This window comes from Kogia breviceps, chromosome 8, assembly GCF_026419965.1.
Source record: "Kogia breviceps isolate mKogBre1 chromosome 8, mKogBre1 haplotype 1, whole genome shotgun sequence".
Classification (NCBI taxonomy): domain Eukaryota; kingdom Metazoa; phylum Chordata; class Mammalia; order Artiodactyla; family Physeteridae; genus Kogia; species Kogia breviceps.
This window is the reverse complement of record NC_081317.1, coordinates 8,977,570-8,992,865: the sequence shown is the minus strand read 5'-3', so window position 1 is coordinate 8,992,865 and position 15,296 is coordinate 8,977,570. Positions and strand designations below refer to the sequence as shown.

The 15,296-nt window shown below is 54.2% G+C and overlaps 1 protein-coding gene across 5 annotated transcripts in view; it reads left to right on the top strand.

Annotated features, from left to right (window-relative positions):
* The window catches only part of MVB12B (multivesicular body subunit 12B), a 266,327-nt gene that overhangs the window by 232,859 nt on the left and 18,172 nt on the right, over positions 1-15,296 (top strand). For all 5 annotated transcript variants that reach the window (XR_010841852.1, XM_067040715.1, XM_059073140.2 and 2 more), the window contains 2 exons: positions 6,186-6,241; positions 8,758-8,817. Coding sequence is in view for 4 of the 5 variants with exons in the window: in XM_067040715.1 (XP_066896816.1) it covers positions 6,186-6,241; positions 8,758-8,817 (116 nt within the window). In the remaining variant the exon portion in view is untranslated. The remainder of the gene's footprint in view (positions 1-6,185; positions 6,242-8,757; positions 8,818-15,296) is intronic.

Sequence of the window (15,296 nt, the reverse complement as noted above, 5' to 3'; positions counted from 1 at the left end):
AGAGCTTTATTTGTTTAAACCTTGCAGATTCTGTAAGCATTCACAATCCTCTTGACTTGTAGTGCCTGATTGTAAAAAGAACAGTTGAATGAGCTCATTGTTTCCTGTTTTTTTTCTTTAATGTATTTTACAAACACTCTGGTGACAGGCCTGACACACTGATTTCTATGTACCCGCACTTCAGTTTGGGATTACAGCATTAATAACAGAGTTCCACGAATCATGCCATTTTTAAGCATGATCGTTATGATAAAGGGCATATACTTAATTACAGGCCTGCTTAATTACAGCTCTGCTGAAGCTCGTTTGTTTAGGAGAATGCTAATTGCGCCACGGAGCCCACGGCACATCCTCGCTTTCATCTGCTTTTCGCGGCTCGGTGCAGAGGATCAGCGTTTTGTTAAAACTGCCACCAAAAATAAAACAGAAAAAGGAAAAGAAAGGCAGGCGACGAAGAAAGCACTGTCCTGGTCCTGAAAGGGAGCCTGCCTGGCACAGGGCTCTGGATGGTAGCAGAAGCCCACGTTGGCTGTGTGCCCCTTCCAGCCCTCACAGTACCTCCTAGGACAGCTGGCTGTGTTGTCCCTGGCGGCCAAGGCTCAGAGAGGTGAGACTGCCTCTCGCCACGCGTGCTGCCCCCTGGAGTTCAGGCCCCTCCTCCCTGCCACACCCATGGCAGCGCCACGCCCACGGCTCTGGACTTGAATCCTGGCCCCATCAAGCTGTGTAACTCCTGCAGCCTCGGTTTCCTTAAATGTGACTTGCACGTGATCATTTTGAGGGTTAAGTTCTTTGGTGCTTGTTCACTCTCTAGTATGTGGGCAGTAAATGTGGTTTCCTTTCCTTTTCTTTCTTTCTAGCCTAGAACTGGGCTAGGGGAGAAGTTCTGTTACAGCCAAGGTTTAAGGGAGCCGGGGGGCCTGGAGAGCGGACTGCTCTGGGTCCCGGCAACGCCGCCTTTGGTGCCAATGAGGAAAGGACAGACTTCTGTGTCCTGCTTCCGGGTTGTGAGCGTGGATCGGTCAGGCCGTGTCTGTGTGAGAATGCTGTACAACCCCAGGCTGACTGGGAGGGCCGGTTGGGGGGCGAACGTGTACCCCCTGAGCAGTGGCTCCGTGGGAGCTGCCCCCTCGCCACGGCTCTCCCTCCAGCCCCTCCACTGCCCGTCACTCTGAGCAGGACTCGGCAGCAGGCTGAAGGCTAGGAGGAGGATCGCGGACACGCTGGCCTCAGCTCGGGGAAAAAAGGAAGGAAGGAAGGAAACGTGGCTCCCCTCAAGGAGCCCAGGTGGAGATAGATGATCTATGAACTTCTTTTGGAATGCATGAAAAATGTGTGCCATTGATTTTAAGAATCATGTTTGACAAACCTCTAGATATCTTAAAAATATGGAAAGGCTGCCCAGATAAGGAGAACAGAAGTGGATGTCATGGAATTAGCAGGGGATTTAGCAGTCCCACAGATCAGCTTTCTACCAACACATAAAATCCCTCCCTGACTCCCTGACAAGCGGCCGTCCGCCTGGCCCTTTGTCAGCCAGTTCTGCTGGTCCTGCCTTCTGCCTTTCCCCGAGAAGGGCAGGGTCCCCCCCCCCCCCCGAATCGTGCCCTGTCTCTCTAGCCCCTCTTCCTGTGACAGCTCTGAGAACATGTGCAGACATTTGACCACATTCACCTTCAAGGCCTCTCTTATCTGGACCAAACCCCATCTCGCTGCCCTTCCCGTGTGCCGGGCACGGCGCTGGGCTCTCGGGTGCCAGGTGGGGTGCCACGATGAACAGAAGTGGACAGGATCAGGCCTTCCTGGAGCAGCAGGTCTGATGGCTTCCTCTCCTTCCCTCCTGTGGGCTGGCTTCAGGTCCCTCACCATCTGGCAGGCTGCCCAAGACGACCCTCGGAGAGTGCAGTCCCAGCACTGAACCCCTCCCTTGAGCCCGGAGCAGACCAAGGTGGCAGCTCCCTCACGCTGGCACCAGGACTGCCGCACCGTCCCTTACAATGCCATCCCTCCCCCTTTCTAAACACTCAAGTCACGCTGTTGACTTGTTCAGCTACAGACCAGTCTTTTTTCATGTCTTCTGCTGTTATTCCAGCATGAACATCTCTTTCACTCCATCTAACGCAGTTGGTGTTTTGGACCTAAAGTACAGGACTTAGCATTGACCTTTAGTAAATTCCATCTGTTAAATTTAGCCCGTGACTCCAGCTTTTTGAGATCTTTATTGGTCTTCTGTTATCCAGTTTGTAGACTGTCCTCATCAGCCACATACTGGATAAGCCCACTATGCAAGTCTTCATTATAGTAATTGATAGCGCCCCGGGCGGGCACCCTCCAGAGAGGTCACTTGAGGTCAACATCAATTTATTAATCAGCTTCTTGAACGTCTAGTCCAACCAGTTATGGATTCTCCTACCCTTAACGTTGTCCAGCTGTATTTATCCATCTTGTCCATATGGGTAACATGGGAAACTTGACAAGTGCTTTGCTAAAATCCATGTTCTTCTCAGCCTACCATAATCTTGGCTATAAGATTTTTTTAAATAAGTGGAACTTGTTTGGCATATCATCTGTTTAGCAAGCTCTCACTGGCTCCTGGGGACTCTGGCTCCCCTTTCCAGGGACTCGGGACGTGTCACCATGGCGACTGTTCCTCTCGAGCCAGCTCCCATTCGGGAGCTTCAGCCCCTGGGATCCTATGGACTCACTTTCTTTTCTTCCAAGATTGTTAAAGTCTGTTTTCTAGAATACAAGGAGCGTCCGGCTGTGCCCATCTTTCTGTCCTGAACTCTAAGATAATGTGGTAACTTATCCCCAAGTTCGCGTCTCTCTCCCTTCCCCAGACAGCTCCCCTTGGGGTCGGATTAGGTCCGAGTGGATCGCCACACCGTCGCCTCTGCTGCTAAACCCCGGCAGGAGGGCATCAGCCCCACAGTCCGGAGAGGCACCCCCACTGCTGCCTCTTGCTTCGCAGACAGTCTTGGGAAGGCGTCTTCCCTTTCTTCTCTGCAAATGTCCCCAGGCTGGAGCCCCGTTACAGGGGATGCTGAGCACCCCAGGAAGCCCCTGTGCTGGGACAGGAATGCAGAGGTGACTCACACGTGGACGGCCAGAACCCTCGGCCGAGAGAGGAGCTGCGGCCCTGGCTCGGCACCCGGGGGGCCACGCTGAGCGGATCCCAGCGGGATGGCGGTGGGTGGACGTAGGGTGAAGGGGAGGGGCATCCTGTGCGGAGGGGCAGTGAGCACCCCACCTTGGAAATCCTCCTGTCTCTTCCCTTTGTACGCAGGTTTGACTGCCAGCCCCACGCTGGGCAGGGGTCACCAGCCTTCCTCACTTTTGCCCAGTGCTCCCCAGGTCTCTCATTTCCTGGGGTGGTCAGGCCTTTGCTGGTCACTTACCACCTTGTCCGAACACCAGTTCTGAACACATGTTGACATTTGGATGGAAACAGCTGTCACCAGGGAGAAGGGAGATCTTCACCATATCTTACCAGAAACCCCTGGACACTAAGGAGGTCCTTAAACACCAAAGGCAGAAAGCCTAGCGAATGAACAAGCAGGGTTCTCCACTTAGCCATGTGGCCAAAGATGTGCCCACCGGAAACCGCGCTCCAGCATTGGGTCGGATCGCTTCGCGAGTGCAGGAAGGGAGCTGGGCCCTGGGCCCTGCCGTCTGTCTCCTGGGCAGAGAGAAGCTGGGAAAGAGGTGCGTGTGTGCAGACACGTGTGCAGAGAGCAGAGAGTGACATGGCCAGGGCAGGTGACAACGGGGCTTTGAGAATCTGAAGAAGAGATAAAGTAGGCTGTGGCTTCTAGCGCCTGACTTGGGGTGTCCAGGATGGGGGCGGTGCCGTAACAGTGAGGGGGATGGCCAAGGAAAGAGTGGCTTCGAGGGGCTTCCCTGGTGGCACAGTGGTTGAGAGTCCGCCTGCCGATGCAGGGGACATGGGTTCGTGCCCCGGTCCGGGAAGATCCCACATGCCGCGGAGCGGCTGGGCCCGTGAGCCATGGCCGCTGAGCCTGCGCGTCCGGAGCCTGTGCTCCACAGCGGGAGAGGCCACAGCAGTGAGAGGCCCACGTACCACAAAAAAAAAAAAAAAAAAAAAAGACCATGATGGGTCTGATGGGGCTGTTTGCACACAAGTCCACCTCTTGGCCCGTACGTCTGATGGGAAGGAGCTGGTAGAAGGGCCAGCTAGACACGTGGGGAGGGACTGGTAATGTTGTCAAAACCGTGAAAGGCCCTGGTGTGGAAGAAGCATGTTTGCCCTCAGAAATTTCATGTATACCTCATGGAAGGGCCGAAGACTGAAGCCACTGCTTGGCGCCTGTGTGGGCTCTGACCCCCAATCTGTGAATGGTCAGAAACGCTGTCAGTGCTGCATGATCTCCTGCCTCCGTGGCTTTTGGAAGGGGGCTGGGGTCAGAGTGCCGCATGGGGTGAGCCTTGACTCCCAGCCACGTTGAGTGGACGGTGGCAACTTCTGGGAAGGGAGCTTGGCCTCTCCTTGGGTCCTGGGTGGGCCTGGTCCTGCTCTTTCTAGAAGGCATCATGGCCTTTCAGGGATCATCTGTTCAGGGACGGGTTTTCCCAGCTGTAAATGAGCATAGGTGCTCAGATTTCATGAGCGTATTTGCGTGTGTGCTGTACTGTGTGAGGTTACTGTGGGCTTTCCCCTGCCTTTCTGGGGGGCTGTCACACTGTCCCCAGTGCTTAGCTGGTCCTCTTCCAGGCAGTGAGGGCAGGTCGCAGGGCCTCCGTGATGCGAGGTCTCTGACCACAGACGTCTCTGTCGGAGCCCCGTGGCCAAGCAGGCTTCCCAGGAAAGGAGGAGGTTTCCAGGGCAGCAGCTGCAGCCAGCTGTGCTATTGCTTTTTCCTCAAACTTACCAGAGAAGTTTCCATTTTTATCTTCCCAGAAATTATGAATGTAGCTTAAAATGAGACATTTGGCTCATCTTGCTGATCAGAGAGGCTTTGTCCCAGATTTCTTTTCTTTCTCTTATTTCCTTTTCTTCTCTCTGCTTCTGTGACTCATTTCTTAGGACTGAAAAAAAACTGCCCACCACTTGTGTACCAGAGAGGGCCCCACCTTAGATGTCGGGGGAGGCAGAGATGATCATTTCCCAGGGAACGCATCACTCCGTTTCTTCCGCTGCCCTCGGCGTGACGCTCCACGCCACGCCAGTGGCTGGGACCGGGGAGGCCGGGTTTGGCCTCTGCTCAGACCTGAGGGCGAAGCGGGGCCCCAGGAGAAGCCTCCGCCCGCCCCACAGCCCGCAGCTGCCTGGCCTTCGCGCTGCGGGGTACCGGCGTCACGCTCGGTCCAGTGCGACCTGCCCCTCCGTGTGCCGAGGTGTCCACACCGACGTCATAATTCCCCCCCCTCCCGGGAGAGGGCGCGCTCGGGGAGGCAGCTCCCGGCCGTGATCTGACAGCGATGACCTGGGGACTCGGTGGGCCCCGTTTTCCTTTGCTGGGGACCCATTCCCGCCCCTTCTGTGTCCTGTTAACACTGAGCAGACAGGGGAGCCTCGGTTCAGCCCAGGAAAGCGGACCAGGAGCCGGCGATGGTGGCCGCGCAGCCCCGCCTGCCGAGCACGTGGGCGCCGGGGGCGGAGCCTCACACGGCTCACACCTACTCCTCCGCAGGCCGCGCAGTCTTCCTTTTAAACTCCAGCGCACCCAAAGCCGTGGCCAGCGTCCAAACCCAGTCTGTCTGACTCCAGAACCACTCTTTCCTCCAACCTGGACCTTTCCCGGGAGCCTGACAGGCTGGCTGTGATCAGGCCCAGCTGGAAGGATGTCTCAGGAACGCGCTTACTGCCCACCTCCTCGCCGAGCCCGGCCTTGTCCCCTCCGCCCTCGTGCGCCTCTGTCCTGCCACCAGCCCTTCGCTGGCTCCCGCCGCTTGCAGGCTGGACCCCGGGTGGGCTCTGGACCCTTCCCTGCTCTCACAGCTCGTCTGCACTTCGGCGGGGTGTCTGCCTCGCTCACCAGGTGTGTGTCCTTCCTGGGAGCAGGAACGGTACCCGGGCACCCGTTGCCCTCGGCCCAACTCACCTGTGCACGTGTCGGCCGGCTCCAGCCCCTGACGGGCCTGTACTGTCTGTGTCAGTATCTCAAGGTGCTGAACATCAGTGATGTCTGCAATGCCATTTCGTTTCTTTTTTTCTTCTTTTGCAGCAATGGATGGTGTGCCATTTATGATTTCAGAGAAGTTTTCTTGTGTTCCAGAAAGTGTAAGTTTTAAGCACGATCGCCCTCCCCTTCTGCCCCACTCCCCTGCCCCTACCCCTGCCAGAATCACTGCTGTCCTCGTGTTCTACCCCCCCCCCCCCGCCGCCGGAAGCTCAGCCCTGCAGCCTACAGCAGGGCTGCCTGAGAGCCGGAAGTGGGTCGTGTTCCTCCCTGGGCCCCTTCAGCCAATGCAGCACGTAGTGGGTGCTTGAGAAGTAAAAGAAGGGATGAGGGTGGGGAGGGAGCGAGACAGACCAGCAGACACACTCAGACTCAGCCGCAGCCAGGCCTTTTTGATTCAAATGCGATGGTAAAATGTACTGAACTTCACCGGCTGTAAACGTTCTTGCTTTGCAAGCTCACCTTAAGAATTTCCGTTCTTTTTTATTTAACAAAGTCAATGTCCAGCAGAAAGAAAGCTGCCTCACTTCCCCATTGCCGTTGCTGCATTCCGTGATGAGCAAGTTCTCTGCTCTAAATCGCAGGCATCCCAAGAACGGCAGGGCTGGGCCTGCTAGTGCAGGGTGCCCTACAGCTGTGGGTCTCCCGCCCACTGCAGGCTATCACGGACCCCATGATACACGTGAGGCAACGGAGGCCAGGCTGGGCCCTTGAGCCATCTTTAGTGACAGAGGGATTGAGTGAGCTAGCTGGGTCTGAAGGCCAGAACCCAGATCGTGAGAGGCACCCAGCACGCACAGCTTTGCGGGCCCCGCCTGGCACCCCTGTGCCCTCTCTCCGGTGGTGCCTGCCCCCCAGTGTGGCAGTGGCCTTCCCTCAGCTGTGCAGGCCCGGACCACGCTGGCTTCTGGGCTTTTTAAAATCCTTTCCGCAGAAGTTTGCTTTGAGTAGCTAATAAACATGAAGGCACTAGTTTGGGCACCAGCTGAAGAATCCTTCAGTGTTTTTCTTGGACCCAGCTTAAAACCACCCAGCTGGCGATTTGACCTGCACTGGAGTTTCCGTTTTCATGAAATATAATAGGCCTCCTCCGAACCCTCTGGTAAGCAGCTTAATCTTGAAAAACGCTCGTGACTTGACCTGCGGAGCATGAGTAACTTCAGCCGGCTCCACTTGGCCGTGTTGCCATGGAGACGCTGGCGCCTCTCCCGCCCACTCCCTTGGAGAGGCTGTTCTGTCCTGCGCACTGGCTCCAATCAGGAAAGTTTAGTGGGGCAGTTAGAGCCTAATGATACAACAGCTGGACCTCTGCTGGATCCCGGGCCGCTCGGGCTGGCAGCAGGAGAAAGCCAAACTGTTTTGTGGCTACTGGCAGAGCAGCCCCAGGAGCTGAGTGCCTAATCCGGTGGCCCTGTCCCAAGATCGGCCTCTGCCGACTCAGCAAGTGCTCAGGCAGGCGGATTCGGGCCAAGCCCCGTGCAAGCGCTTCCCTGCGCTTCTGTGTTTAATCTCAGCAGCCCAGCCGGCAGGGCCCGCCCGCAGTGCTTTGTAACCGGAGAGGAAATGCTCGAGTGATTAACCTGCCGCTGCTGCATCACGAAGGGGCACTGAGCCCAGTTAGAATCCAGGTCCTTGGGCTCAGAGCCGGCCTCTTTCTACCACCCCTCCAAGGAAATCCCCCGCCTCTGGGCTGCACTTCAGAACCGCGAAGGCCCCGGGTTTTTGTCAGAGATTCGCAGGTTTCACCTGTTCATCCCCGGCGCCTGGGCTGCAGAAGGCTGGGCTGGTACCCCTCGGGAATACAGACCACTGATGGTCCCTGAGGGGACTCGGACCAGGGACCTCGGAGACCAGGTTCCCTCCAGCCCTCACCGTGCATCATTGCCTCCCAGGCTTCTCTGGGCCTCCAGCTGACCTTTGTTGCCATGTGCATTTGATTTTTCATGCTGTCTGGAAAAGCCAGCGTTTTAAAGAAAGGTCCCCATCTCTATGAAGTTACAGAAACACCTATTAAAATGCAGTGTTACCATTTTCCACCACCACTGACTTCTTAAACGACAGTTGATGGGCAGTTACTTCATTTACCTTGCATTTTCAAAGACCTGGAATTCCCTCCAGCTCCTTCTCTGATGCCAAGGAGTCCCAGGCAGAAGGTTGGCTGCCTGCCTCGTGGAGTTCCTTAGACCCGTTCCAGCACACAGACGCGGATGTCAGGGCGGTGTGGGGAAGCCGTGGGCACCTTCATCCCAGCCGCTGCAGAAAGAGCACACGGGCTTTTCCTGTGGGCAGGGAGAGACAAGAGGCAGAAATTATTGGTGACAGTCATGGTCTCTCAGGAGAGCCATGACCCGCCCCCCGGGTGCTGTAGACAGGTGCCTAGGCCGGGGTCCCCTCCAGAAGGGACGCCGGTGACGGCCAGGTTTTCTGAGTCTGCTCCTGCTACTTGGTCCATTCACCCTCACTCATCACTACAGTCACACTGATGGTTTCCATGGAAAAGGAGTGGAGAAGACGCCAGATCACAAGGGGGTTTGAAGTGTCACAATTGTGAATAAGAGCAAATGTGAAGCAGCATTTTTCCAGCTGTTTAAAAGGATGACTTGATCTGTATTTTCAGATGCAGCCCTTTGATCTCTTGGGAATCACCATCAAATCTCTGGCAGAAATTGAAAAAGAGGTAAGCAAGCTTCCCAGAGTGGGACCGGTTGGGGGCCTAGGTCATCACTCACTCGACCCAGGGTCTCCCATCCCCATTAGGGTTTGTGTTCCAGGAACAGGAGGGACCTAGGTGTGGGGTGACCCTCTAAGAAAAATACGTTCATTTCATTCAAGTTTATTTCTGAGAAAAAGAAACTCACTTTTAACGTGTATACTAAAGTAATAAGACAGAAGGTTTTACGTGATACACAGAACAATCAATTCTGCTTCGTTTTTAAAAAAATGTCATGGCGTAAAGAAGGTAGAGGTTGTGGGGGGGGGGCGGTGTGCAGAGTTGGTTTTTCCTCCTTCTGTTTTATTATTTGCCACCAGTAGGAGTTTGGGGAAATGTCAGAGGCTCTTCATGATTTAGAGGAAGGATCACGGTACATTCCATTGTGCTTGATAAGCCAGACCCCACTTGGCAGCTTGTTTTGAAAGGGTTTGGATGTTTTCCTGACATAAAAGAAAGAAATCCAGGATTGGAGCACATGTGACAACTCCGAAGAAAGAGAGTGTTGAGATAATGGAAATCAAGCGAGGGGTCAGACCTGCCGGTGGTCTCCCCACTTTCATAAGACAGCGTTAGCGTGTGTGTCTTCTTTCACGTGTAGACGGTTGTTAAGTGGTCACATGCTTGCAACCCGTTCTCCTCTGAGAGGCACATTTGTCTCAAAGATGGAAATGGTAGAACCATTTCAATATTCTCAGTTCCTCTGGGTTTTCTGTTGTGTACGCAGCTTGCAGAAGCAGGTTGCGTTATTGAAAGATGGCTGAAATCAAGGGAAATTGAATCAATGTAGTACAACAAATTTCTAAACCTGTCATAGCAAAAACAAGACAAAAAAGTCCCCTTTTGTCTTTGATTTTCAGTAAATCATAAAAACCAACGTGATTGTCATCTATAGATTTTGGGGGGTGGGGGTAAACTTAGGAAATAGAATGTCTGGCTACCACACCGGAAATATACATGTGCAATAAGCAGCCCCAGGTCAGCCTTGCTCCAAACTGAGGCGGCCGTCCGCTTACAGACTGCCTTTGCTTGGGGTCCCACACAGGGTGGCGTCAGCGAGCCTATGTGGCATGCCTTTGCCGGGACCTGCTCTGGCTGCAGGCGGTGAAGCAGGGCCACGCGTGGCCTGTGACCTTTCAGGATGGACAAGGTCACACAGACCTTAAGGGGCGCGCGTGGGGGTCCGGTGGTCACGCCCCCTCTGTGCTTAAAGCCAGGATAACGGTAGAACCTGTCTCACGACCACTAAATGGACAGATGTGTGAAGCACTGCGGACAGCAATTGCTCATCACCCGGGGTAGGTGGTGAGTGCCAGAGACTGGGCAGCTGTGAATGTCGCCCCTTCTCTCCCCACCCATCCTCCTGGGCTGTAACCAGAGCCCCGTTCATTTAAGCACCTCCTACATGCTCCGCTCTGGGCCTGGGCTTTACCTCCGTCATCGCCGATTCTCACCCCAAGTCGACCAGGTGGCATTGTTCCTCCCCATTTCATGGGGCAGAACTTGAGACTGAGAGGTGAAATAATAATAGTAATAATAATACCCAAGACAAGATTGAGACCTAGCGTGTCATACTCCAAATCCGCTCCGTTACGATGTAAAGTCTGTTTCTCCCTGTCCTACTGATGGGGCTGATGGGGACAGTGGTAGCTGGGGGGCCCATGGACCTGGGTTCTGACCCCGGCCGGGCCTTCAGGTTACCAGGACGGGGTGAAGTAGGAGAGAGCCCAGTGTAGAGCCAGTACATGTGGTGGAAACCACCCTAAGTTCTCTTAACTCTCTTCCCCACTAAAGGGCCAAAAAGGTGTTTGGTTTGAACGCGTCGTCTCGATGTCGGGTGCTCTGAGCAGAGCCCGGCGCGGCGGAATCCTCAGTTCCTCCACGTAACCTTTCTGAAGCTCAGTTTCCTCTTCCGTAAAATCAGGACAGTAATAAAAATGCCGCGTAGCATTTATGGCTTTGACCAAGACAGTCATGGAAGTGGCTTAGAACAGCACCTGCTGTGGCCGCCGCCCGGCTCGTTATCAGCGGCTGCCGTCCTGGGCTCGGTCATGGTTACCACTGTTCCGCCGGTCCACAGGAAGCGGGGAGAGTCGGTGTAAGTCTGTCCTGCGGCAGCCTGGCGAGCTGCCCTCTTGCTGGTGGCGGAGCAGAGGCAGCCCCGTCGACCAAGCTTGGCTTGCTTCCTTGTTTTCAGTGATGAGTTAAAAACACACGTCTGTGTTCTCTGTTGAAAGAAATTAGAGTTAAAGAAAATGTCGGGAAATGGGGAGGGGTTAGAAACGCTAAGTAGGGTGTAAAACCATCACAAATACCACTGAAGTCAAGGATGCTGTGGAGATTTTCATTTAATCTGAGGATTTAAAAGTTACTTCCACCGGCCATCCACGTGCATTTAATGGTAATTAGTATATTGACATCTACACAGTTTGGTGAACGGGCTCCTCCTGCTGCAACAAGGTCAGAGGACTTTCTCCGTAAATAAACTGGAACTTGCCCCTTTTAGCCGCTGAACTCAGCATAGCTCCGAGGGTTGGAGGCCGAGGAGCAGCTTTGCCCACGGCCCCCTGGCCTCACACTCGGGCTCCGTGGGTTGGCCCTGAGTAGCTGGGGGTCCCCCTAGTCAGGATGATTTTGCCCCTTTCCATTCCCAGTCTGACTGCCCTGGGGGGGCGGGGGGATGTGCTTGGGGAGGGGTCTTGGGGCAGGGGTGCCCCACCGGGAGTTTGCTTTGCTCACGTTTACACTATCAAGCCAAGCGCCCTCCCCCAAGAAGGCAGGAGACTTCAGGGCTGACCGTGGCCTGCACTGTCTTGTTGCCTGTCCCGAACACCCCCTTGGATCTCGGCTGGGATTCCCAAGCAGCGGGAAGAGCCCAGCATCGGTGGGGGCTGCTTTGTCTGGGGCAGGCGCTCCCCTCCCTTATCCGTCCGTGCGCCCTGGGAGAGGTGGTGTCACCCCAGCTCACAGCAGAAACCTGGGCTTGGGTGACCCCGGCTATAAAGGAAGCGGGAGTGCTCGCCCCTGAAGGCAGCACGCTGCCTCCCGGCCAGGACTGGCGTGGGCTGGCTCTCCTGCCAACTTGAACGTTACTCACCCTGCCCTGCCTGGGGGATGCTTCTGAATTCTAGCCTGGCGTGCGCCCTGTCACCACCATTTAGCCTCGGGGACAGGTCAGCCCCTGAACTAGCCCCATCAGCCCATCAGCCTTGAGCCTGGTGATCAGGGACCCGAGGGATCTCCAACAGCCAGCCCAGGCGTGCTGTCCCCAGCGGCCCTCATCGCCGCAGCGCGGACCCGCCGTGAACTGAGCAACAGATGCAAAGAGATGAGGTGTCGCCTCCCCCCGGTGGGTGACAGTGCACCTCCAGCCCGCCAACCCGAGAATCTGGCGAGCTCGAGCAAGAGCGTACCGCTCGGCCCGCCAGCAGGAAGGTGGGAGGAGGCTCGCTGGCGGTGTGGGCCGGAGCCGCCTGCCGCGTGGGTGTGTAGATACCGAGCGTCTGCGGGGACGTTTGTGGGCAGTGTAGACAATGGAGGCAGCACAGCGTACTGGAGGGACACAGCTTTCGAGTCGAGCCCCCCGGGGTAGCATGCCAAATCTGCCACCGAGGCTGGACCCCGGGGCGAGTCCCCCGGCCTCCCCCTCCTCAGGTTGGCGTGCAGGCCCAGGGATCCCACCCTGGCCGGAGCGCTGGTCCCAAGCCTGCTGCTGTGGCACTGGCGGGAGGCCCCGGCAGTCGTGGGGTACGCAGCACCTGGTCACGTTTCATGAAAGGCCCCCAAGGGAGGTCATGATTAAAATCAGGGCCCATGCCATCCGGCAGATTTTGGGGGAAAAATTCTTCAGACGCGCTCAGGTGGCATGGGCTGTTGAAGCGGAGAAGCCAAGGTTGTAAACCAATTCCCGCTGTGAAGCTGTCCCTCTCCTGGTCCCCATCGCTGAGCCCCGCCTCCTTGCTGCCCGACCCCGCCCTCTAGCAGCCACGTCCCCTGCCGTCCGCGTCCTTCCGAGGCTCAGAGTAGGGGCTTCGCCATGTACATTACCCCGAGGCAGGAGAGGGTGTTTGCTTACCTCCCCTCCGCCCTGGGAGGCGACCAGGGAGCAAGCCAGTGGCAGCTGTCGGCAGCAAAGGCGGGGGTGGGGGGTGCTTTCTGGCCCTGACCTGGCCCCCTTGCCCCGGGGGGCAGCCGTCTGGCTCTGCAGGAGAGTGGCCGTGAGCCCCGGAGGGCTGTGTCCCAGTGAAGCCGTTATTGTCCTCCCTGTTGCCCAAACAAAAGGTTCTCTCTGTTCACGAGTCCCGAAAAGTGTAATTTCACAGCCGACCCCGTGATGAAACATCTTCTCTCGGAGTGAGAAGATGGGCATACAAATACTCTCTGTCTCTGCCGCTCTTTATTTCCCTTGTAAGCAGTCACCCTATTTCTCCATCTGATGGATGCCCCATCACAGCCAGGGTGAGAGCTCCCCCGCTCCTCAGTTCGGGCAGCAGCTTCTAAAATAATTCCCGTGTCTCGGTTACCTTTCCTGCAGCCTGTCTGTCCTCCCTCCCCGCCCACTACCCCACCGTCCCCTGTGGCCCGTCCATCCGCAGCCTCGCCTCCCTCACCGACTGCCCTGTCCCTCGTCTCACGAGTGGTGGCCAGGAGACAGTGGCCTCGACTGTAGATTCCATGCCGCGTGCATAACACTGCAAGCCTCTAAAACTAGGAGCCGACAATTCCTGTGATTGAAACGGCACCCGGAGTGCCTTCCAGACCCGCACACAAAGCCCTTTCCCCACCTGCTGCCGACCCTCCATGGAAAACCACAAAGCTCACCCTCCCTTCTGTGGGTGCCACACTCAAAAAACATGGCAAGGGAGCGTCGTTAGCCCACCACACTTCCTGGTGGAGCAAACAGCCTCCATTTTCACTCGACTTTAAGGCTGAAAGACAAGGGAGAGCCTAATTAGTAAAGGGAGGATCTGATATTAATCACTCCTTTAAAACTGACAAGGGAGGCAGTTCATTTAACCACTTAATTGCTACAGGTTTTTATGGGCTGCTGTTTGCAGACGTATTTAATGAAGAAATTATAAATCTAAAGGAGCTTAAAATTTTAATTTTATACCTAAATATTTTCCTTGTTCTTATGTTTGTAGTCAATCCTCAAGAGTGTAGTCACGTGGAATGTTCTTTAAATGAACATATTTGCTAACTGGCGTGATTTCAGTTTTTAAAACATTGGTTCCAGCAATTAGGCATTTTTTTCAGTTCCCAAATGACTGGAGAAATTCGTCTTGATTATAATTGCTCTTAGCCACGCATATCTAATTTGTGTCTTTTTAAGTGTTAATTAGTAAACAGTTTGAGCTGACATCTTTATGTGTTTGTGTATTGAAAAATGCAGCTTATTGCTTATTTAGCTTGGGGCAGATTCCACTAGCATTTACGTCACGGCATTGAGGTGAAATTAAAGGAAACACATTTGGCATCGCGAGGTAAAAAGAATTTTTGAATCCAACTTCTGTACATGTACTTTGCATGGACTTCTGCAAGCCCTTCCAGTATATGAGATTAGAGTGGATTTGGGGATCTGCATGTGCAGGAAGGAAGGCAGAAGATTTTTGTATCAGTAATGAAATGGCAGAGTCCAATTTTATGAAAGCAAACTGTTCATATCCCAGCACAATTGTTCATTCTTTCTACTTTTGGGAAGCTTTTATTGTGCTTATTAATGTTAAAAAGAATTTCGTAGAGGGAGATGTTGCAAAATGTGTGATCTCCTTGCACCATCTAGTGGTCAGGTCTTAAACTGCAACCGGAAATAAGGTGTTTTCCATCTGTGAGACTTAGTACTTGCAACACCCGGAATCTTTTCTTCTTTCTTTTTCAGTCAGGAAGCTGATATGTTTTGGGAAAGAAATTTGCCTACTTCATTTATTAAATAAAAGTTAGTTAATTAAATAGAAGTTAACCTTTCTTATGTATTGTTCCACTCCCCTTTTTTATATTGTTCAAAGACATAGAGCTGCCACCAAATTCTTGCAGAGCTGTCACACTGAGTTGAGATAATTTCAGCCAAAAACAAAGGAACCTAATGAATTAGTTTAATGGATAGCCATTCCGAACGCATAAAAGAAGTGCTAGGCTTCTTTTGAAATGTGGGAAGTAGCGTGGGGACCTCCACTTCTGGGACTCTTCAGGAGTCTGACCACAGCTTGGGAACCACTATTTGATACCACAGATGAGATTAGTTCTCTCCCCATAAATTGTGGCAGACATCATGGGCAGTTTGTCATCTTAAGCAGCTACCCTGCCGATCAGAATCGATTCTTCAATATTTAGTGTTTTCTTTCCGAGTGCAAAGGTTTGTGTGTGTTTATTAAAATGCAGACATTACAGAAACATTTCAAAGGTGAGAGTCCCCCGTGGTCCACTCCTGGGAGAGACACACATACACA